Source organism: Mesoplodon mirus, assembly GCF_964341445.2.
Source record: "Mesoplodon mirus genome assembly, chromosome: 7".
Classification (NCBI taxonomy): Eukaryota; Metazoa; Chordata; class Mammalia; order Artiodactyla; family Ziphiidae; genus Mesoplodon; species Mesoplodon mirus.
Window position 1 is genome coordinate 130,160,862 of NC_138983.1, and position 25,780 is coordinate 130,186,641.

Genomic DNA, 25,780 nt, shown 5'->3' on the forward strand with positions numbered 1-25,780 from the left:
CAAAGGTTTTGTTTGTTTTTTAAAATCATATCTACTTTTACTTTATTATGTGGGATAGATAAGTGCAAAGATTTATGGACATATTAATATTCTTATATACTGTGGGCAAAAGTTTTCCAACTCCCTTTACCCTAGATCTCCTCTTTCAAGGAGGGTTGTTTACCAACCCAAAGAGAACAGGAAAGAGGAAAATCCAGTTATTTAAAACATCAACATATGCAGTAGTGATCTCAATTCTTCACAAATGAAATGTTCCTTCTTTTGATTACCTAAAGCAAACTATTGAACCCAAATGAACTTTCCCTTCCCATCTATCATTCATCTAGATGGCTGGTCCCCAGCATGAGTCATTAATAAGAAAAAAACTAATATAAATATGAGACTAAACTGAACCAAACAACAACAACAAAAATTCCAGATTAACTTCACCTCTTTCTTTGACAGTTATTAGATGGATAGTTCTAGTGAATGACATTCGGGATTCTAACTTCAACAAGTCACTTGACAAGGCTTTATGATCTCTTTTGGGAAAGTTTGAGTCAAATATGTGAATAAGATGAGTCTGAGAGAAATATTTAATAGATCAGATACCTTAATTAGGATCAAAAAAGATATTGGGAGACAGGATAATGGGCTGACTCTAAAGATGAAGGAAATGGTGTTTGACAGTAGCACGTACAAAATAGACTTAAGTATTTTAATAGATAGTAAGACGATATGGGTCAACACTGCTAATTGGTTGCCAAGAAGATTAATATGAGGTTTTATACAGAGAAATCCAGTACTTAGGAAGCATTTTTTAAAGTGATCATCACCTTCTGCTCTCCATGTGTCAGTCCACATCTAGAAAATTGCATTCAATTCTGAGTAGCACATTAAAAAAGGCAGATAGACAAATTGAAGTGTGGAGACTAACAGGAATAATCAAGGTATTTGAAATAATGCCGTAGGAGGAGTGCTTGGAGGTGCTAGGTGTGTGTAGCCTAGGGAAAAGCAGACTCTGGAAGGAACATGGTTTCTTCTTTTAAATACCTGTAGGACTGATAAGTAGAAGAGATAAGACTTACACTGTATGATCCAAGGGTAAAAGCAGAAACTATGGAAGTGATTCTTATGATTGGATATGAGAGAAAACTTTTTAAACTATCTGAGTTGTCCAAAGATGGAATTGCTGATTAGTGAAGTGGTCCATTATAGGCTAGCAGGGAAAATTCAGACAAAGGATAAACTAGATGGCCTTTATGGCTTCTTTGTCATTGAAAGTCTATGGATTTAGACTCCAAAAGGAAATCTGGCTGAAGCAAATATCAAAAGTGCATTCTGTTGAAATAATGCCATTTGCAGCAACATGGGTTGACCTAGAGATTATCATACTAAGTGAAGTAAGTCAAAAAGAAAAAGACAAATACCATATGATATCACTTATATGTGGTTCTGTTTCTATGAAACAGAAACAGACTCACAGACATAGAGAAGAGACTTGTGGCTGCCAAGGGGGTGGGGGGCATGGATTGGGAGTTTGGGATTAGCAGATGCAAACTATTATATATAGGGTGGATAAACAACAAGGTCCTACTGTATAGCACAGGGAACTATATTCAATATCCTGTGATAAACCATAATAGAAAAGAATATGAAAAAGAATGGATATACATATATAACTGAATCACTTTGCTCTACAGTAGAAATTAACACAACACTGTAAATCAACTGTACTTCAATAAAACAGATTTTGGGGAAAAATAAAAAAATAATAAAAGTGCATTCTGTAAAACTATATTAATTTTTTATAACATCTGCTTCCCTGCTCTTACTTACTTGGGTAGTTAAGGCAATGATATGTAATCTTGATCACCAGGCTCTGGTGGCCAGTGGGATTTGCGTTCCTGGGTCTCACAGGACTGTGGCAACTGGAGAGATGGTTCTTGGCAGGCTGCCATGCCCAGGGCACTGTGAAGACAGCAGACTGAGGTGCACCCCCATGTCTTTCTGTGAAGGAGGCCTCTTTGCTTGCCCTTGAGCTTTTGCCTGAGGGGCAGACTTCATGTTTGGCACATTTCTGATGGACACAAAGCTGTTCTCAAGGATCTCAAGGAACACAGGCTGAGGACATCATCTTGGAGCTCTCCCTCTCTGCCTTGGTCTAGCTCACTTGTGTCTCCCAGAAAAGAGCTTACACAGGCATACCTTGTTTTATTGCACTTTGCTTTATTGCACTTCACAGATACTGTGTTTTTTTACAAATTGAAGGTTTGTGGCAATGCTGAGCTGAGCAAGTTTATCAGTGCCATTTTCCCAACAGCATCATCTTTTAATTAAGGTAGGTATATTGGTTTTTTTTTTTTAAACATAATGCTATGGAACACTCAATAGACTATAGCATAGTGCAAACACAACTTTTATATGCTCTGAGAAACCAAAAAAAAAAAAAAATCACGTGACTGCCTTTACTGTGAGCGGTCTGGAACCAAACCCATAATTTCACCAAGATATATCACCTGTAAACTTGTCTGTAGCACCAATTTTTGTGACTGCCACCCAGGAGACACCACCAAAGCACTGGTCAGTAGGAATTACACTTGTGGTCTGACAGGACTGTATATATTTGCATACTTTTAAAAGCTGATGTATGAGGGTTTGGCTTCTAGCCAGATCTGGGTGCCGAGATCCTCCCCTTAGGGACACTGACGGGTCTTGGCACATCCTCAACTACTGGGAACTATTAAAAGTATAATAGGCTGCTTGGACAAGCACAAGGATTTGAGAGATGATAGAACTGGGGCAGGGTTGAACAACAAGGTTCATCTCCTACACAAGGCCACTCCTCCAAGACTGGGAGAGGTGGTTGTTTCATCTGTATAGAAACGAACACAGAATGCCAAGAAAAATGAAGAAACAGAGGAACATGTTCCAAATGAAAGAACAAGATAAAACCTCAGGAAAAATTAATAAAATGGAGATAAGTAATTTACCTGATAAAGAATTATAAGTAATGGTCATAAAAATGCTCATCAAACTGGGGAGAAAAATGGATGAACATAGTGAGAACTTCAAGAGAGACATGGAAAATAGAAAAGAGTACCAAATAGAGGTCACAGAGCTGAAAGAGGCAATAGCTAAACTGAAAAATACACTAGAGGAGTTCAAAACCAGACTAGACATATCACAATAAAGGATCAGCCAACTAGAAGACAAGGCAGCAGAACTCACCCAATCAGAACAGCAAAAAGAAAACAAAAGTCAAAAAGTGAAGATAGCTTAAGGGGTTTATGGGACAACATAAAGTGAAGTAATATTTGTATTACTGGAATCCCAGAAGGAGAAGAGAGAGAGAAAGGGAGAGAAATCTTGTTGAAGAAATAATGGCTGAAAACTTCCCTAAACTGGAGAAGTAAACAGACATCCAGATTCAGGAAGCACAGAGAGTTCCAAATAAGATGGACCTAAAGATAACCACACCAAGACACATTACAATTGAAATGTCAAAAGTTAAAGAAAAAGAGAAAATATTAAAAGCAGTAAGTGGCTTCCTGAAACATTTTATCATATTTCAATATCTTTGTGAAGTCATAGCACATTGACTACCATGTTCCTCATTTTACAGAAGAACTAACTCAACTCCAGAAATTTTAAAGGAAATAATTATCAGTAGTGTTAGATCTAGAACACAGAACATTTGATTCACAAAAATTAAACTTTCAAATATGCCTTTGGACCTTCACCATCTGACATTCCTCCTAAAATTCTCCCTGATGTTGATTGAGATTATTAGTTGATTAATTCAAATTCATTGAGTGCCATCAAAACTATAAACAATTATTCTATAATCATGGCAGGACTTTATGAGAGCAAGTGTTTGATCATATTCTAAGTGAATGGGGAAATTGTAAAGGGTCCTTCTCTAGAGGTCTTCAAGATATTGTGATCATTCTACTATGGGCTAGGTCATACTTTTCCATTAAATCTACCAGTTATCATACTATGGGCAGAGTAAGAGAAAACTCTAGGAATCAAGAAATGCTGATGACCTCACTTGTGACCTACAATGCCAGTGCATTTTGGTTTTCTCCATCCCACTACTATAAACTATGACATCACTTTCTTCAGCACAGTACTTGACCCCACGTAGTGATAGTGGTATGCTGCCCACAAACACCATGGTAAACATTTACACTGCTCTAAGCAAGAGCAGAAACCAAATGATTCTTTTTAGTCCTTCAGTCTATTTAGAAGCTTAGCACTAATCAGACATACCTGATGTCAAGAAATAACCCTGGTCTTTGGGGAGAAGTCTAAAGTGAGAATTTTCTGATGGGCTAACAAATAATTTGGTAATTAGGTACAAAGGATGTAAGCAGAGCTAAGTTTAAGCCTCATGTTCTGTTTGATTTTTACTAGTAGAGACTAATCTGAATAGTCTTGTCCTTGAAAAATCTTCCTTTCCAGGCACATACCTACCACTTAGGGACCCCCAACATGCTGAGACTCACTCCATCATTACACCTCTGTCACACTGTGAAAATTCAGTGGGCTCTGTCAAACCAGGACAACAAATCTCTCAAATGTTACAACAGTAGGTGGTCAATCTATGTAGGAGGTAAGTTATGCAAACAGGTTAATAATAATCACACACACACACACACACACACACACACACACAGTTTTTTTCAGGACTGATTTGCCTGGAATCTTGGCATCATGGAATGTCAAATGACTTTAAAATGTGACCATCTGAGCCTCCTGAATGGAGAGACAATAAAACTGGCAAAGAAATAGGCATAAGATGATCATTTAACATTCCACATTTTACTAGCTATATAGTGTCATCCTTGGGGTTAGCAGATGTCAGCATTCCTAGATCAATTAAATACAGCACCCCCTCCCCACAGCTTCCTTTATGAAAACTGAATATACTAACAGAATGTTGATAATAGCAAAGATTTTGCTAAATAGCCATTTTTTAAAGAGTATCCCTGTTTAAAATGTAGAAACCTAAAAATATATACAAACCACATGTGATGCATTGCAGGATTTGCCTGTATGATTTCCTCTGCATCTGGTAACTGCATGCTATTAGCTACACTTGGTACAACTCGATACAGCTTGACATATTCTGGGATTTATTAAAATGTAAATGATAAAGCAGAAAAGAATGTTCAGACAATTGGATTACTCCATTGACTGAATGTTCCAATACTGTATCTATTTTTGTCAAAGCAATGGTGGCTCCTGCTGTGGAATGCTGAATGGAATATTCCATTGCAGGGCACGGGGAGAACTTGCATAAAGGAAATTGAAACCTAATCACTGAATTTTTAATTCCTCTCTCCAAAGGCAACAGATTGCCAATACTTTCTAAAAGAAATTATGATAATTTTGGCACATAATTATTGGAAGGTTACCATTCACAACTATGTATTCAGCATCTATTATTGGATCTGAAACTTCATTCATGAAAACAATGATACATTTGCTTGTTTTTGCTCTTGGCCTTGGTTTGTTTTACTTATGAACATTATGTGATGAGCATGAATACGTGATACGTGATACGGCTGGAAGTGAATATGCACGATCCAAGAGAGATATTTTCCTGATGGGGACTGTTATTATTTATTCCAGAAAAGAGAAGGCTGGGAGGTAGGTGTCTTTAGGGACTTGAAGGGATTGGATTTAGAGAGAATGGAGACCAGCTGTTCTTTCTCTCCACAGGGAACAAGAGAAAATGGGATTAAACTACAGCGTGAGGGATTTGGGATCAAAATAAAACAGAATTTCCCAACTGTGTAGGCTCTCAAACACTGAAACATGTCTGGAAGGAAGTATAGTATATGGACATTAGTTTTATTTTGATGCCTTAAAAAATGGAAAGGCACATTTTCACTACATGATCTTATATGGACAAAGAAGAATGGACTAGATAATGTATGGATCCTGAATTCTCTTGATCTATGAGGAGAATCTAAAAATGGGGGTGGGGGGGTAGCTAAAAGAAGTAATTTTTTCTTTAATAGTAGTTATTTTTCAAAGTCAACATTTTTCATGGGGACAGACTGGCAAATTTTACCTGTATGTAAAATGTTAAACTGAATGGAATGTCACGTAATAGGGTGGGTGGGGACAGAGAATGTGGGAGCACAATACACTCTTATTTCTCCTCCCACTAACATTTCTGCTCTTGAGTAGTTCAAGTTTAAAAGCAAAATGTCCTTCCTAGTTATGTGTGGAGTTTAACATATGTATATTGATTTTTGAATTTGTAAGTATGTGGTGAGGTCTCCTGGGAAACTGAACTCTACCTCATTTTATGTATATATATATATATATATATATATATATATATATATATACACACACACACACATTAAATATATAAGTATTTACATATATATGTATATTTTTCAAAAAAGAAGTTGCACTTGAACAAAATGAATCTATAGTGCTCACATTTGATTAGCAGAAAATTTTGAGTACATGGGATTAAAATTGGTCCAAATTCAATTATTGCTTTAAAATATTATGACTATGGTGGATGCTGGTTGTCTCTTGAAGATAATTGTATCTTCCATTTCCTGGAGGCAGCTTAGTGTAGCAAAAAGGTCATGTTAGAGTCAGAAAGCTGGGGTCAAGTCTTATCTGAGTCATGAACTGGCCCTTTGACCTGGACAGCTCATTGACTCTTCAGTATGAGTTTATATTCTGAGGAATAAAGAGTAAAATGAGGATGTTAGACAGATGATTTAAAGGTTCTCTTTTTGTCTCCAATATGCTATCCATCATCAATACTAAAAGCTCTTGAGCTTTGCGCTCACTCTAAGATTATGTTCCCATAGGTTAAGTTTCCAACTTAGGCTGCATCTTACAATCACCCAGGGAGCTTTACAAAAAATCCCAATTCCCAGGCTACACCCCCCACCAATTAAATCAAAGTCTTTTGAGGAAGGACCCAGGTATCTCTATTTTTTTAAGCCCACATGGTGGTAGCAATGTGCTGTCAAGGTTGAGAACTCCTGCTTTGGGCACAATGCAGGGAGAGGACCTGAAATAATGACATTAATGTTGTGTAACCATGAACTCAAGAACTGTGTGCATCTTGATTCCCTCCTGTATCTTCAGGACCTAACAAAGTGTCTACCAAAAATAGAATAGGTGCTCAGGAAATCATTTTCAGTGAACTTTGGCCAACCCCTAAAAAAACAGGGTTTATCAAATCTGGTATCTACTTTGATCATATTCACTTTGCTCTTATTTACTGAATAAGATCCCAATTCTCTACTTTTGTTTGCCAATGAAAACAAGGAAGACAAGTAAAATAATGGGCAACCCGGTTGCAGTGACACAATTCAACTATCCTTGGGATGGATGTAAGGAAATCATCCATCTCCATATCCTCTAGAGAAGAGGCTCTTGGGGATCTAAAGACATGTCTCCTACATGACCCCACACATCTAGGTGAGAATAAGTAAAACAAAATATCTGAGTATCCAGATGTCATTCGTTCATTCAGCAGATGTTTAAGAAGTACTTACATTGTGCCAAACACTGTGGTAAGCTATTGTAGACTTTCTCAATGAGGACTTTATGCTAGAATTAAACCTTAATTCTTAATTAAACCTGGGTATCTTTACATGTAATTAATTAATTTCCTTCCTATGCATACAATTTTAGTTATATACCATCGTTGGGAAAATTGAAAAAACAGTCACTGAAATAACTGTTTTGCTCTGTGGTTCAGATGACAAACTCGAGATAAGAAAGGTTGCAATTTTAGGGGATAAAATGACAAACAAAACACAGTACTTGTCTTTTAGAACAGTACTATCTAACAGAACTTTCTCAAGGATGGAATTGTTCCATATCTGTGCCATTCAATATGGTGGCCACTAGACGCAGGTGGCTACTGAGCACTTGAGATGTAGCCAGTGCACCTGAGAAATTGAATTTTAAATTTTACTCAATATTAATTTAAATTGTAGTAGTCATATATGGTGAGTGGTTACCCTACAGTACAAGGCAGCTCTAGAATCTCATATTCAAATGGAGGAGACTGTCACATAAATTCTCATAATCTGGGTGATAAGCACTAATATGAAGTAAGCACAGAATGCTATGAAAGCACCCAGGTGAAGAAGCTAGTCTTCGGGGTAGTGGATGGTTGGGGTGAAGACTTCCAAGAGGAAATGCCCTCTAGGATGAGACATGAAGGACAATAGATGGAGTCTGGAAGGGGTGGTAGAGTACCAAGCAGGAGTAGGTGTGTGAGAAAACTCAGAAAATAAGAAATGGCAAAGATGTATGGTGAGAACCTGCAAAAGCAGTGGTACTTGATGAGTCCAGAGAGGAATGCTGGGGCCAGGAAACAGGATAGGAAGGGTTTTAGATGTAATGCTATTTAAAGGGCAATGGGAAGCCAGTGAAAAGTTTGAAACTGTGGACTGATATGATCATATTTGTGCTTTAGACAGATTTCCCTGGGTGCTACCTGGCAGTGTGGAAGGGAGAAACTGGAGGCATGAGGCAGGAGTCCAGGTGATATGAGAGTTGTCTTAAATAGTTGGAGGATGGGGAGAAGTAGACACATTTAAAGACAGAAAGAAGGAAAAACCAAAAAAATTTACCTGATTGGCCATGACAGGTGGAAAGAGGAAAGACAAGGATCACACCTTGGTTTCTGACTTGAGTAGATGATAGTGCTATTTACTAAAGGCAACATGGGATCATTTAGAAATTGCTTCTAAATTAAAAATTTCCCACCATATCAGATCATTTGCTCCTCATAGATCCTGAAACTAGCTTTGATACACGCTAGTGAAAACACCCAAATTATGAGAGCATACTCTTCCAAGAAATCAACACGAGTTCACAGTTGATGCAACACTGCTTTTATTGGGGGTTCAGGGGACATATGACAAAGTCTCATAAAATGTCAACAAAGTCACATTTTGTGCTTGGCTACACTTTAAAAAAAAACTGTTTATTTATGAGTCCACTTAATGAGAACTGTGTGAGATATGGCCAATGACCATCATTTTGAAAACAGGACGACCTGAGCCACCAGGAGCGCTAAGTGTGACAATGCCAGATATCTAAGCAGAAGTTTACAGCAGTCAAATATTCAGGTCCTTCCAGACATCTAGATGCTTGCCCTTAAGTAGACACAGGTTAACTGACTCCTTCAAGACAAAATTGCGTTTTGAACTTCTGTGTTCTCCAGCTGACCACTTTATTAATCATTACTAAATGCCAACTGAAGGCAAAGGGGCTGGTAAAGAAGAGTGAGGTTTCCTCAGTTCTAGTTTTTTTGTTTGTTTGTTTTGTTTTGTTTTGCGATACGTGGGCCTCTCACTGTTGTGGCCTCTCCCGTTGCGGAGCACAGGCTCCGGACACGCAGGCTCAGAGGCCATGGCTCACGGGCCCAGCCAATCTGTGGCATGTGGGATCTTCCCGGACCGGGGCACGAACCTGTACCTCCTGCATCGGGAAGCGGACTCTCAACCACTGCGCCACCAGGGAAGCGCCATTTCTAGTTTTTTATGGCTGAAGTATTCTTGAGTTAGTAACAATTAAAATAGCAAATAACCATTGATATTTTCAAAAAACATAAGGACTACTGAAACAGTCATGTTTAAATATTCATGCAGAAGCTCTTACAAATATATACTGTCCATAAAACTGGTTAAGAAAATGCTCATTAGAAGATCTGGTTTGTTTAGGTGAACTAAGAATGCCAAATAACTTAAGAATATCATTGAAGGCATTGCACACGTAGCTTGGGCCATTGTGTGTTCTTTGTGGATGGATCATTGACAATTTCTGGAACTAAAGATGTCAGTTTGTAGCTAGCTAATTTTCACATTGAGGTGAGAAGCCAAAGAGGTGCAAAATTGAAGCAATCTACTAGGTACAATGCTCCCTGGTCACCCAGATAGAATGTTTTCACTGATCAAATTCAAGCTCACACTTCATTTAGACAGGGTGGAGAAGTTCAAGAGCCTCTGAGGGCGGCATGGTTTCCGGACCTAGCTCTGCTACACTTCAACGTGTGATCTTCCGTAAGTCACTCTAACTTTATGGATTTATCACATCTGTAGAAAAGGAACTTTAAGCTCTGTCCACCTCCTATTTTTATTCTCAAGAAGTTGAGATTTCATGCTGATCGAAGTGAAGTTTCATCAGAGTCTGGCCCCCTCCCAAAAAATGGTCGAAAATGCTGATAGACTCTACGCCCCAATTTTTTTCAATTTCTTTCATGAAAATACATTCCATCATGTGAGTTTAACCAGAAAACTGAAAAATTTGAGAAGCTAATTAAAGGAAATTGCTATTTATTTACTACAGAAAAATATCGAGGAATATAGAAGCGGTAATATTACAACGTTGGTAGCAGTACTGTGACTTCGTGTGTTAGATCATGAGCTCTGCAATCGCAATTCTGATTGTGAACCCTGTATGTGGCAGTTTGGCAAGTTACTCAATCTCATTAAAAGTCAGGTTTCTTTGTGTAAAATGGGAATAAAAAACAACATCTATTTGGCAGGGTTGTTGTGAGGCTTAAGAGAGTTAACATAGAAAATGCTTAACATGTAGTGAGAACTCAATAAATATCCATTGTTACTAGGCTAACAGAAAAATCACAAGTCTTCATATTAGTTGCTTTAATGGAAGAAATATGATTATAATTCTAGGCTACCCCTAGGGAGGGGGGGGGAAGTGTGTGTGTGTGCAAAGTCTTCACCGTATATATATCTATACATTGGCACTGAAAGTCTGGGATGCAGTACACAAGACATGTATATTCATAATCCCTTAAAACCACCACGTAGACGTTTTCCTCTCTGACTTTTCTCACAATATTGCATCCATCTAAAGGCCTCTATTTTCTCCTTCCTTTCCAGTTATCTAAATCTTTAACAGCCTTTAAGATTCATCTTGTATTTTCCTCCTTTGGGAACTTTCTTCCCTAAACAGACCAGTTTGCCCAGCTTAAGGTGACCTCTGAGCTCCTTGTTTATATCTTTTGCTTTGTTTTGGTTTTGCTCTTATCAGTTGACCTGATTTGTTACTTATCTTTTCAAAAGTTTATGTGCCTCTGCCGCACTAGATTTAAACTCTTTAGAGGCACTGACCACATCTCACAGAACCTAGCTTGCCTGATAAAAAGAATGGTTGGTTGGTTGGTTGGCGTCAGCAGGATCTTGTATTTCTATGCCACAGTCTGAGTTCTCACCATTATTTTATCCTTTGGATTGCCTCCCACTATTTCGTTATTTCAAAAGAACTTTATATTCTTTAAGTCACTCTGAAGGTCAAACTTGGTGTGTGGCTAACATTCAATTTACTTCCGGCATGAACAACTTTCTATTTTAAAAACTGGTGCATTAATAAGTATATTCATTCATACTTGAAAAAAAGTTTTTTAAAAATGAATGTCACACAGAATTTAAATACAAACAGAGGAATACACATGACGAAGGGAAAGTCCTTGGCTCCTTCGAAATCTAGATGTCACTCTTAAGTGTTTCTGTTTCTTGAAAAGCTTGCCTCTTGTTCTGAGATTCTATTGGCTGAAGCTGCAGCATGTGGGTGTGTCGCTTGGCAGGAGAGGTGTCTTCAGGTGATCGCTTTCTTTGTTTCAACTTCACAGTCGGCTTGAGCGTCCATCAGGACAGCAGTCTCTGTGGTCTGTGTCCTTTCACTGGGGAGACATTCCTGAGGAGGGGGGACTATAGGACCAGCTGAAAGGACATCAACACGACTAAAAAAATAACAGAACACATCGCAGAAGGTTATCACATTGACTCTTTAATACAAATAGAGGAATGTTATGATACTTTGAGAGCCATGCTATTTCTAACTATGAGTGAAATGCTGCATCACCAGAAAAACGGAGCTTGCTCATTGTTCATCTTGTTCAGGAATCAGTCAAGCAACAGCATTGCTTGAGAGTGTGTGAGAGCACCACGATCCTCGCTCTGGGAGAATGCGCTCCGTAAGAATAACTTCAGGTTTATCCAACAGGCAACTTACTGAAATAGGACACGGAGGAAAACAACAAAAGAACACAGGACATTAAGGACACATTCAACTAAATCTAAAGACTACATGCAAAATAAAATAAGTAAGGGCACATCAGTGCTTAGCAATGTAGGAGTGAACGGAGTCACTAGAACGGTTAGGAGTTGATGTCAATTCCTTGTATGTGTCTTTGTATTTCTAGTGCCTGGCTCAGAGGATGACACATGGTGCCCCCTGAAAGAAAGAATGAAAGGGACCACAAAAGGGAGGGAGGGAAAGAGGAAGGGAGGAAGGAAGGGAGGGAGGGAGAGAGGGAGGGAGGGAGGAAGGAGGGAGGGAGAAAGGGAAAAAGGAAAGGGAGGGAACAAGGGAGAGAGGGAGGAAGGAAAGGAGAAAAAGAGAGAGAGAGAGAAGGAAGGAAGGGAGAAAGGGAGGGGAGAGCCAGAGAAAGAATGAAGGAGGAGGGAGGAAGAGAAAGTGAGAAAGAAAAGAAAGGTTTCTGAAATGTAGAAGAGGTGGAGAGGCAGAGCGTGCAGAGAGGACAAGCTTGGGTGAGAGCGTATTCAAAGACCTGGAAGCCTGGAAGAGTGGGCTCCCTTAATTCAAGAAGAGCTTATACATGGTTTGAGAAAATGGGCGGGGCGATTTTCAGGAGGTTTTGAACACGTTAAGATTTAATTTGGGAAGGGTGTAACGACTGTAGGCTTTTGAAGGGGATAGTAACATGATATAAATGCATCAAGTAGAAAGGGGAAACTGAAACTCAAAGATGTCAACCCAATGGCAAAAAACCAAAGGATATTGCAAGCAATTAATGAAGGCAGAAGGACTAAAGAATATGGTCTTAAAATAGAAAGGCAGGTGCGCCTCTGGGTTTCTTCTATGTTAATGTTGAAGGAAATGGGCTTAGATCTCAGATCAAGAAATTCCTTCTCCCACTGTGTAGCTTTTCTCATTCTTCGCCTGTTCCTCTTTTCTGTCCCTGCCCTTCCTGAAACTTCAGTCTTCACTGCTTTAGCATCAAGGCAAAATATGTAGTAAGTACAGCGCCTGGAAGTAGGATCAAATAAAACTTTAAAGGGCAGCTGTTGGTGCAAATAGACTGCGGATTCACGGGTCCTGAAATTGTTCTTATACCTCAATAAGAATCGCTTCAAAAATTCCCTGCTGGAGAAGAGTTAGAGACCAACTAATCCAACCCACTTATTTTACAGACAAGGATATTTCGGAAGAGCCGTATTAATGTTTCTTTCATTCTACAAAAGTTATGAATGCAGTATACTTTGCAGGTGGACCTGAAATTAACTAAAGCCTTTATTGTCAGCTTCTTCATTACGCTAGCACAATGAAGATGCATAATGAGTTAGGTACATCAAAAGGGATTTACTACCACACACCCCTCTTTCTGCACTAAACGCTTTGGACACATCGAAAATGTTGGTTCTCTTTCTAGACGGCAGGTATAATATATATATATTTCCAAAAACCGGTAAAATACCCTACTGTTAAATATTGTTAATAGATATTTTTCTGTTCTGATCAAGCATGCAAAACTGATCCTGGATGAGTAATTAAATATACATCTTACAGATTTTAGAATTTATTATTTTGTGAACATAGAATGGGAGGGTGGGGTGCTAAGCTTTTGATACATGTGTATGAGACTCATTTGTGCATCAACTAAAGTGCCATTGCAACAAGGAAGGATGCATCACAAAATTCTTGTGTGACTCCTTTGGGTAGCTAATAATGCAAAGCTCTTGCATACATCAGCAGATGAAAAGTAAATCAACGTATTGTTTTGGTGTTGCATAGATATAGCCCATGCATAATGTCTCTGGACCCCATCAGCAAAGTGAATTTTGAGGAATAAATAGTATAAACATGCAAAGCACCATACTCCAGGTGTCTCTTATGAGTCAAAAGTTTAACAAATCAGCTTTCTTTGGAGCCTGTGACTACTTAATTGGAATGAGTTATATCTTGTATCATCTTAACATGAGCCTCCCTTGGAATCCTCTTTGTCTCCTGAACGTATAAGCATAAATTGGGACCTGGCATTGCCTTGCTTGAGGTCCCTCTGTGATCTGATGGGGATGATTCTCCAAATTTATATCAGAAGCATCTCCACCCACTGAGCACACAGCAAGTGCCAAGTGCCAGGCTGACCAATCCCCTCACTGTTGCTCTGCCTGGATCGTGCCTTAATGGCTAGATCTTCAGGGTCAGCTCCTTGGTGTGCTGGGGTCTCCAGTCCAGGAGACACCATATTGAGACACCAAAAGGGAAAGTGATATGAGTGCATAAGTGACCTGAGGCAGAGTTTCAGTTATTCATCATGTGCCACGCAAAGTGGAGGAAAAATAGAAAAGAAGTTGTTTGTTATTGTTATGATTTTGATTACTTCGATTAAATTAAGATTATTATCTCTACCTAAGGCCATTTCCCTGTCATTTTATCTCATTATTCTAATAAAGGAAATGGATATCTTATGAATACGATTTACTGTTCTAACATTCTCCATTACTTCGAGTTGCCCAAAGTCAAGATAAAGACTCAATCAGTATAGAGCAGCAAGTATTTTACAAATAATGCAAGTATCCACAATGATAACCCTTTTAGCAATCGTTAGTTTCCAACATCTAGGTCAGACACATTCATTCTTGCATGGGAACACAGAGTTCTTTGCTTCTTATATTAATTAACAAGGAGTTAAAAAAAATAAAAGCTGACTTTAAAAACATTCTACTCAGGAGCCATTTCAAATGAGGAGAAATGCCCAAGGGGGGGGGGAATCTCAAGTAGGCAACATGTAAAGCAACACACAACTATATGCACATTAGTATAATTACACATTGCAAATTATATCGGATGTATCTAATATCTAATTTTTTGAAAGCTGATTCCACTTGAGATTTCAATAACAGCATCAACATTTTGCAGGTGGCTCCTTCTGTATAGTATCCAAAGGGAATTATTCCTCTAATGTGCTTACAGCCCTCTTGTAAAAGCTGAAGCTCTTCCTTAAAGGACCAATGAACAATGAACATTGGGAATATTACCTTGATGGATAAAGCAAGAGGGGAGGGGGTCCACCAAAGATAATGTTCAGCATATGGTTATTTATTCTGTTCCTTCTGTGCAGAGGATCCTTATTTGCTTCAAGCAATAAGAAAAAATCTTAAACAAGAGCCTCATTAGAAAATGTGGGGAAGGCTCCATACATATTCTGAGGCAATGATATGAAAAGCTAAGGGATTGATGATTTTTTAGATCAACCGCTAAAAGAGAAGTGTGCAAGAGAATGGCAGATTATACCTTGGACTGAAAAGAGAGACTGCCCTACATTCAATTCTGCTCTGTTAAAACATATGACTAATTTGTCCTAAAGACGACACCAGGTCAAAGCTCCATTTTGAAGAATAGGCTTTTGTCCTCATCTTTCTGTATCAATCAATCAATCATCAAATAACCAAATACATATTTGTGATCTTGGAGAATGGAGCATATTATTCAAGTTGATTGGATCCATTTTCTTGATTCCTCCTTAAAGAACTTTCTGCTAATTAACCAGGGTTACTATTGAATTATTTAATTATCTTCACTTTTGTGCAATGAAATATGTTGTCATATCACATACTTTATCACGCTGTTGCTGTTCATATTTAATGATGCTTCTATAGTTAGCAGTTTCCTTTGTTCTGCTCAGTAAGTGGTTTTAGAAAAGGGGGTGGGCGGGGAAGGAGGAGCCTTGGGGTTTGTAAAATACAATCATACATTCCTGGTGCACATGCAAAACTTTGTGCATTTACATGAATTTCTTTTTCAAAATCAAGTTGCAATTCCATTTGGAATAAGCTAAGAGGCACATGTCGGTGACTTCAAATGCAGCCAGAGCAATATTCCTATACCTTGAACATCTCTCCAGTGTATTTCCACTGCAGTGCAGTGGTAAAACGACGACTTAATTTTTTTTTTTTTAATCAGCAAGGAATGTCTTTAACAAGGAAGAAGTAAATTATGATAATTACTCTGAATGGTCGGATCCTTGAGCATTACTAATTAGCATTTATTGCCTGGATTATAGAACAATACATGTGAAACCGAACTGCGATTGCTCTTTTACGTCCAAGAACTGGAAAAGGCAGTGGAGCAAGAGGCAGTATCATCAGTGGTTGAGTCAGTGGTTTTACATCTCCTTGAGAGTGTGCAGAATTCCTCGTTTGTTTGTTTTCTTTTTTTGAAATATACAAATGTGGTCCTTGATATTTATGGCCCATTCATTTTGTGTGTGAGGCACATATTTACATATGATATCATAGTCATGGGAGACTAATGAGAGGAGAAACATTTTGGCTATGATGTCATTTTGGGACAATTTTATCCATTGTGAGAGTTTAACAGTAAAGAGCGTAAAACTCGCCGTTTCATAAAAGTATGAATTTTTCTGTAGAAATTTTGACTTAAAAAGGAAACAAAGAACTCAGTTCTTAGTGACAAAAATTTTACATTCACCTCCCACTTTCTCTTAGGAGGCCTACGGTTGAAAATAATTGAGAAAAGGCAATTGGTCTCTGGTTTAAGATCCTTTTTTTTCATTAGGAATTTGTAAAAAATAGGATTCTGAAATTGGAAATAAGTGAGGTATTAATCAACAGACCAACAACACTCCTGTAAATAAATGCCACTCACATAATTTGGCAACTGGATTTCCTAAATAACCCGGTAGGTAGGAGAGAAAGAGGGAGAATTAACCATTCATCATTCTCGCTGCAGACTCACCGTTTTCCTCCACACCCCATTACAGCGAATGAAAAGAAAAAAAAATCATAAAATAAAGTCGGTGCTAAATACAGTCACTAGTCTTCTGAATACCTTTATGGATTCCCTACCCCGATCCTTTTTAGTTTGGAATAAGTTTGGCTAAATCTGTGAGGAGATTAAACAGACTGGTGATAAAAATTAATTCTGCTGAATGAGCAAATGCATTTGGATTGCAGAGATGCAAATAAGATAATACTTTTCTTTTCCTTTGACATACCAAGAGGATTAGTTTAGAATGTTAAATTTGATTTTATTAGAATATATTAGCAGTGTTTTAATTAATACCAATCAAACATTTTCTTTCCCTGGGGCTTGATGTGTTCCTAACGCTTTCTAAATCATCTGTGCTTTATACATCCCCCCCCCAAAAAAAAAGAAAAAGAAAAAAGGAAAAACCAACCACCAAATTACCAAAGCCTTTTGTTACATGCTTCATAATTTTACTGTATTCAACAGAAGACTATGAGCTGTTTACCTAAAGGTGTCTTGCCCATAAAATTAGTTCCCAGGTGCTGGGTTTAAAATGAGTCCTGTTCACTTGTACAGTTGATTTTTTTTTTTTAAGGTTGAATTAGAGACTTGAAAAATAAACATCTTCTGTGTTTTTCTTTTGGGGAAAAATGTTGCAAAAGGAGTTTTGGCTGGTTCATCTTACTCTTGGCTTTATTCTCTCTAGAGCTTCCTAGAGCTGTTAAATTTCCAACTGCATTGGTTTTAAGCTGGCACTTCTTTGGAAACAGAGGCAAAAAAGGAATGAAAAAAAAAGGTGGGGCGGGGGGGAATCTAGTTAAAAATACGGTGAACCAGTGTGCCCTGTGAACTGAATTGTAACTGTGTGCTGCAAGGAAGTGCTGCATTGCATTTCACTCCTGACCCCTCTCCTTTTCTCTCAAGCTTCCTGTCCTTCTGTGTCCGAAAGCTCCAGTTCACTTCTTTCTCTTTTCTTCCCGCAATGCACCCCCCACCCCCAATTTCCCTGCCTTATTTTTTTTTTTAATCTGCCAAGCTGGATTTGCACTTTTAAAGATCAGTATCAATAATGCCCTGCTTGTTTCGGTGGCACTCTCCCTTTAAAAGACAGCCCCCTCTAATTGATGCGTCTGGGCTAGTCTAGACTGGTAGTGATTGAACCAACCACCAATTATGTTATTCATTTCACTGAACTTCACTGATGGGCTTGGTGAGGAAGAAGGGGTGTTGAGAAATCTGCCCTTATACTGAAGCACTTCCCTGCTGAAATATAAAATCTCGTGTGTCGTTACGCACTCCTAAATGCCTGTATGATCAATCCTATGATAGCAACCTTAGGACATGAGCAATCCAGGTGAAAACATGTAAAAAAACCGAAAGAGTGCCTTGCAATATAAACTGTATCACTTGTATTAAATTACTATGCTGTTATCATTTAAAAATCACAGAAGAATTACATCCAGCATGCTTTTATTGATCCCTGCATACAGTTTCATAGAATAAGATGCAGCTATATTTTGACCTCAAAAAGCACCAAATGTTTGGCAAATACTTGATATGAATCAAGTGGTAATTATATATCCATAAGTTAAATATATGCCTTTCCATAATTTCCAAATGCCTATGCATGCACATCAGCTAAGATGGGGGAAAATCATTAATCCATCGTACGGAAACCAAAAGATAACTTGAAAATCAAATAGCTCTTTTCTCTGACGCATATTCAGGCTATCAAAGGCTTGAAAGTAATATTTAAACATTACAACTACTAGGAGGTTTCGACAAAAAGCACAATGCAATTGTTGCACAATTCGTTTTCTCAATTCAGTTTTCTGATACAAAATGGTTTCTTGACTACGATTTGGAGTCAATGACTAAAATGGCAATAAACACTTAAAAAAAGAAAAGCAGGAAAAGAACAGTTTCCTTAACCTTCGGCGACGTATAAAACAAGGTTATAACCGACATAAAGTCTTTAAAAGAAGAAAGCATTTGAAGTCAGGGTTGACTTAGGTATTTTCCAAAAATAGAAGATAAATGCTGGCTCAAGAATACTAAAATGGTTTAAATGAAATTGTATACTGGAATTTTTCACAACAAAGAAAAGGTAAGTTACTGTTTCTCTTCTCTAACTATGAGATAGATCTAAATCACCGAGATTCTTGTGGTATCAAAAGTTACATTTTTAGAAAACTGCAAACTAGGTAATGCTAACAATTACCTTAAGAGAAGATTATTTTAACTGTACAGTTTGGTGTTATAAATAACTTCATTGGATTATATAAATCCTGATCAATTTTTTCCAATTTTTAAATAAAAAATAGGCATTGATAACTTCTAAATGATACAGTAATTGTGTGCGTGCGCTGTTTCCTTTTATATGTTTAAAAATATATATTTCCTTTTATTTCTTTCCTTTTATATGTTTAGAAAATACATTTCCAATCCTTATTACTTTTAAACTCATTGGGTATAACATTTTAAAATAGGTGTCAGGCAAGGAAGCTATAACCTCTCCTTTTATTTTATTTTTTAAAATCTTGCCAAGTAATACAAATTTAATCTTTGTTAACACCATAAATTTCACCCTTCTTGCAAGTCTAGCAAGAGTGGAATTTTTAGCCTACTGATATTTTAGCTCACACTACTGGTTCGTCCCTATTTGCGTCTGTGTGTTCACTGTCCAGCCATATATGATACACATATGTGGGCAATGAATATATACTCTATCCACATGCCCATTTTAATTGGGCACAATTTTAAGATTAACTGTTGAGTTGAAAAGTTGGAGGCATGGGGCATGCTGGGACTTCAGCTGATATGTTCTGAGGTCAAGCACCAGGTACTGAGCTGTTCTTGTTACGCTCGGGTAGTACTGCGTGTTGCTCTCAAGGAATAGACCGGGGTAGGTGAGTTCCACAAGCCTCAGGCATCAATAATAAACATGCGTACACATCGCAGCCAACACGCTATTATCACACAATATATACCTACTTTAACAGAAATCCAGGAGCTGCCACTTTTCTGGTCACCTGATCTCACCTAACAATGAAAACCTCAGAGGTGCACTCAAGCACTTCAGACAAACTTTCTTTTCTTTTGTTTTTGCTTCAGAGAAAAAAAAGTTCCACCAAATTTCCAGGATGCAAAGGCACGGCTCGCAGCTCCCAAGAGCCTAACCCGTGGATTGAAACGGTAAACATCACAAGTTAGGGTCTCAGGGATTGAGAGGAGCGCGCTAAATTGTTCTTTCTTGAGACAAAGCAAAGCAAAACAGGAATGACAAGCGATTTCTGTTCGAGGTTCACGACTAAAAGACAACAAACAGGTGGCAGGATATTTCCTCGCTCTCTAAGCTGCCTTCCTTCACAAAATTTGGATTCCACGTAAGTATAGTAGATACATACAAACGTACGCAGCGTCTGTGGGCGCATATACATACCTGAACATACAATCGCCAGTCTATCAGAGAAAACTCTTTGAAGCTTTGGGCAAAAGAGTTTACTAAAATGGAAAACAATATGAATAGACTCAGAAATGCCCACGTTTTTCAAACCACGGTCTACAATCAAGATTAAACGTCAAAGCTTTAATTTACAACTAGCACCAATGACGGTAAAGAAAATCCGAGGCATCTCTTCCCCCTGGGCGAGCATGCCGCATGCAAAACCATCCAAATCAGGTTTCGAGGAGAAGACCAAGCAGTAGGATTTGGAGGCTTGGAAAGTATACGTACGAAGAGCGTCTGAAACTCACCCATTGGAAGTGGAGTCGGGCTGCAGCCTCCAGTAGCACCGTCCGGGCCAGGGGGGGAAATGTGAGCTGCAGGGCGCTCGCCTGGGCGAGGTGTTTCAATAGAGGGCTGAGAACTGGGCAGGGAGGGGGAGGCGGGGGCAGGAAGCGATACACCAAATCTAGAGACTGTAACTCTGTAGTTCATGCTTTGACGAGAGAGGGGGGCAAAAAGGGCGATTCGGTGGGAGTGGACGGAGGGAATGGGACTGATTAAATTTTGAGAATACTCAGTTAAAAATTCAAAAAAAAAATGTTTTTCGAAGAATGAGAACCCTCCCCAGGGCTGCTTTTCAAATTTTCCTCCTTCTTTCTTTAGCGTGCACTTTGCCAGTCCTGCGAAGGGCCTCCTGTGCATCAGCTGCTTGGCTGAAGCCAAGGCCAAATCACCCCGAGCCAGCACCAGGCTGTCACTTGGTCGAGGCGAGTGGGAAGGGGTGGGCGCGAGCCGGGGAGGCGCATCTCCCCCGCCCCACTCCCGCCGCGGATCCTTTGAAGCCGTTTGCCAATATTTCGGAGGAATCCGAAGCACAATTCCCCTCCATCTTCGCAGACAGCTACGGGCTCTGTACCTGATAGATCGTCGCTTCCCCGCGTCTGCCTGGAAGCTGGGCTTTCCTCTGCGGAGATGGCTTCTAGTGCCGCCTCCAAAAATGAAACGAAAGGGAGGGGAAGTGGGTGGGAAGATGACTCTTTAAAATTTTTTTCTTCCCCTTTTTTTCTTTCCTTCTGTTTCCTTTCCTTTCCTCCTTCTTTTTCTTCTTTTATTCCAGCCTGAGCAAGGTGGATGGATGGCTAGTCAAAGAGAATGACAAAGCAGCCCCAGCAAGGAAGGCACTGGAGGGGGCCTCGGGCACTTAGGAAAAATGCTAAATATTTTGTATATATTTCCATATGCAACTAAAAACCGTTAAAGTTCCAGGATCTACCCCCCTCTGCCACCCCACCCCGCCTTGCAAAATAGAATCAGAAGAGCAAGACAGCTATATTATGTCTCTTTTCCCTCTGTACAGGGTTATTCAACATCCCACCCCCACCCCCCACCCCATCTTCAAGACAACTTTTTTTTCTCACCTCTGTAGGTTCTTCGCAGGCACAATCCTCTGTTCAGTTCAGGGTCTCTCCTTTTTCTCTCCCTTCCCTTTCCCTTTTCCTCTCAGAAAAGCTAGTCCGTCATCATCCTACCTAGCTTCTCTCTCTCTCTCTCTCTCTCTCTCAACCTCTCTCCCTTTTTCTTTTACTGTTAAAAACATAATAATAATGGCCCTTTCGACATAGCAGCATGAAGTGGCTGCCTTTGAGAAAGCACATTTAATCTTTACTGGCTCCCCTAGGCTTCAGTGAAGAACGAGAAGGCAAGAAAAAAAGGGAGAGAGAGGAAAAAAAGATTGTAAGGGAGGCTGCTGACGGACAGCAAGCATCAGGCACAAATCAGCGACAAGTTGAATTTTCCTAGACCACACTGCCCCCTTTCTTCTCGGTTCTCTCCCTGGGCTCCTGGAAAGCCCGAGTGTCTGGTTACAGGAGGCAATGGGTCTCCTTTTGCCAACCATGGTGCAGATTCCTCGCATGCCTGCTTAAATCTCTGGCAGAGTAAGGAATCAATATCCCCCTCTAATCACCTTTAGCTCTCCTAGGGCTTCTGAGAACCCACTTCGCGCTCCTCACTGCTCCCCCCGCCCTGCCGGGCTCCTCCATACAAAGCTTGCCGTCGTCCTGTCATTTCTCACTTCCTTCCATATCTTGGAGGCAAGCCTCTCTTCTAATATCCTCTCGCCCGCTCCTTCTCTCTGCTGTCGTGTGTCTCATCCCTGACTCCCAGCACCGGATGCACTAAGGCTTCTGCCTGACTACTAATGAGACCAGAAATACACCAGCAGGTCAGGGGGAAGGCCAGACACTGTGTTATACAAATACAAAAAAAAATCCTCAGCCCTGCTAGACCCAGAGATCAGGTACCACATTTTCTAAAAGGGAAGAAAAAAGGGGGTGGGTGGGGTGGAGTGAAAACGAGAGACCACAGTGCAGATCTCTGCCTAATTGTTCCACATCCCATGGGCGTTTAAAACACGCATGCATGTGTGAGCGTAGGTGATGTACCTGGGGAAGCTGGGTGGGTTTTCTTTATGGACAGAAAGTCAACAATGCCCAAAGACTTCTTTGAAATCGGCATTTAGAGGGATAAAAGAGCAGTGATTCAAATCTATATTTAAAGTACGCAGACACTCTATTAAGGCATGTGATGACTACAATGCTAAAAATCTCTTTTCTTTTCAATGGCTGGGTTTTTACGCATTGACTCTGTTTGCCATGTGTACTAATTTACCACTTACATTCCCTTGGATTTGGAAATGAACTTATCAGTGACTGTAGCTCATCCCAACCCTTCGCTTCTACTGCAGACATTTTTCCTTATTCCTGAAGCATTTCTCCTCGAACGTCCATCGGTTCTGTGCACACTTCATTGATCAGCCTAAAGTCCCTTGATCATGATAAGTAATCATTCAGACGACAAAAAAAAAAAAAAAAAAAAAGTGGCGCAAGAAAAAAAATGAAAGACATCCTGAATTGACCAAGGGAGCATATCCTATCATTTCTGTGGGCACACATCTTAAAAGCTCGGCTACAGGAGGATTTTGTAAAGCAGGTAGCTCTCGAAAATTAGGGTCTCTACCTATCTGTACACACAGTGGGTATACTGCCATCTTCACCCAATTTTCGTGGCTAGAATCATGCAGACAACAGGCAGTGCTGTGTTAAATATAATGCTGGGCTCTGTAAAGAGCAAGGAAGGGAGGGAGGTAGCTGAGGATGCAGGTTTCTTCCAAGTCGATGTTTTTAAAAGGTAGTTTCTTTGTGCTCAACTCAGATATTGTGCTTTGTCTCTGACTGTGAGACCTGCAGAAGCACGGCTGGATGCCAAGGAAAAGGAGAAGAAAAAGCACAAATGAGAAGGAGACACAGAGAGAAGAACAAGGGAGAGGGAGGAGAGGAGGAGAGAGGAAAGGAGAAAAAATTGAGGCAAAAAGAGAAAGACCTACAATCATGGTGTTGGGTTTCCTTTAATACCTTTTTTTTTCTCTTTCTCATTATTGGGAAGGAGAAAGAGATGGTTGGCAGGGGTTGGAGACTGGGTTAGAATCTTTTTCAGATTTGGCTAAAAGGGTGTTTGCACTAGACTGATGGAGAGAAAGAAACATGCTAGAATAATCATAAAGGGTGGAGCTGTCAAAAAAAAAATCTTTGACTCACTGGGTGCCTCCCTGTAACGCCAAAATGAATCATTCCTAAGGAGAATCATCAATTGTCTTAGTGGTCTTGTATATGAAGTCCAGATTATGGGAATCATGGTTGTACTCATCTTCAAGAAGGAAAGGTAGATGGAGAATGACATTTCCTGAGATTCTCTGAAACCTCTAGATATTTGCAACAATGGTTCAGCATGATTTTCACACACTGAGCTAATTTGTCCCTGTCTGTACTCACTCAGGTTATCAAGACATACAAATATGTAACTTATAAAAGTTTTGCTATGAACGCATCATTTTCTCTATACAACTCAGCCATGTCTTTGGAGGATACTTATTTCAAGCAGTTAACACCTGACCCCAATTTCTGTGGGTAATTAGTGAGCTAGATAACCACACAAAGTGGGTAATTATTTAGTACCCAAGGGTATGCTAGAAGTGGGTAGTGGTTTTGTTAACAAAAGCACATTTCTAATTATTGTATCTATGATGGGTGTTTCAAAAATACCAGTTACTATATCAAGTGAACCATGATAAATAAGTGAACTATTTTGCTGTCCTTAGCACATATGTGTGTGTGTGTGTGTATTCTGTTACGGTTAATAATATTTACTGCTCCTGTATAGGGTGTTGTGAAGATTAATTAGGTAACATCTGTAAGACTCTCAGAGATGCAATGTGCTAAGGAACTTCTAAATACAGTATTATTATTGCTCTTACTACGTTGATGAATAATCCCAGGATGGGAGAAGCTGAGGGAGTAGATTTCAACTGGATTGAAAATATGCTGAGATCACAAATGTGATGAGTTTGATTATGGGGAGTGGTCTCCGACCTGACCGAGTGGAACACAGGCGGTAAGAGAAAAGAAAGGTAGATGCCATTTCATTTGTTTTATATTTTGGTTTTTTGGATGGAGGCATGTGGGATCTTAGCTTCCTGACCAGGGCTCAAACCCACACCCCTTGCATTGGAAGGCGAAGTCTTCACCACTGGACCACCAGGGAAGTCCCTGCCATTTCATTTGGATCGGAGGAGCCAGGCTGGGAGGGGAGGGGCAGAGGCAGGAGTCAGAGATGGGCCGGGAAGGAAGCTGAATCAGCCGGACCACACCCTCGTTCCCAAGTCTGTCTAGCCTTCCCTTTTGATGAGCAGCAAATAGGCACAAAAATCCCCAAAGAAGACATCCATGCCAGTCCTGGGACAAATTCATCACAATTACAATCAATCAGCCGGCTATGTAGTATCTATTCTGGAGAAGAACCAGCAGTACAGATTATTTTCACAAATGCAGATATAGTTCCAAATATTAGTGTTGAGAACAGGCACACACAGACCAACTTCAGGTATCTTTAACCCGAGCTACAAATGGCAACGAAGAAGCGCTTTCTAATGCAATTGCTTTTATGAATCATCTGCAGGATAGGATATTATTAATTTCTGCAGAGAAAGAAAGAAAAATAAATAAAGAGGAAAGGAAAAGAAAAACGCATTGCTTTCAGGGACCCTAAATCTGGAGAGCAATCAAGCTTTGAAAACAAACAAGAACTTACTGCTTCTTTCTCTGTAAACGTCCATCTCCTTGAGCCCGGTGTCTGGCTGAGGCAGGACAGACAAGAGGCCTCTGGGATCCAAATCTTCAAGGAGGCTCACCACATTTTTTCTTTCAAAGCAAGGTTGTCTTGGGGATTAACCCTAGGAGTCTGGGAGATGTGAAGCATGTTGGGAGGGTGATGGGAAATATGCAAGGATATTGTATTCAGCCCAGTTTACGGTCTCTAGGGAATAGGAAAGGGAAAGGGCCCCATTAGTCGGCCAACAGGTACCACTGCTGAAATCTCTGCTTGGAGGACGGCCTCCAGGACACGTGTTTATGCTGTGATTGGAAGCCAGTGGTGTGCTGAGCTCATTTTAAGAGTTTGGGAGCAGAGGGA

At 39.6% G+C, this 25,780-nt stretch overlaps 1 protein-coding gene across 7 annotated transcripts in view; it reads right to left on the bottom strand.

Moving 5' to 3' along the window:
• Positions 1–8,856: 8,856 nt before the first annotated feature.
• LOC309807485 (uncharacterized protein) overlaps positions 8,857–25,780 on the bottom strand; it is a 278,689-nt gene continuing 261,765 nt past the window's right edge. For 3 of the 7 annotated variants that reach the window (XR_014294580.1, XR_014294581.1, XR_014294582.1), the window contains 2 exons: positions 11,875–12,023; positions 8,857–11,752 (listed from right to left, as the gene is read on the bottom strand). Coding sequence is in view for 2 of the 7 variants with exons in the window: in XM_082627167.1 (XP_082483293.1) it covers positions 11,920–12,023; positions 20,563–21,243; positions 22,221–22,296 (861 nt within the window). In the remaining 5 variants the exon portion in view is untranslated. Of the gene's footprint in view, positions 11,753–11,874; positions 12,024–20,248; positions 20,311–20,562; positions 21,373–21,672; positions 22,435–25,780 lie in introns of those variants that run through there. The other 4 variants (XM_082627168.1, XR_014294583.1, XR_014294584.1 and 1 more) reach the window with 4 other exon arrangements.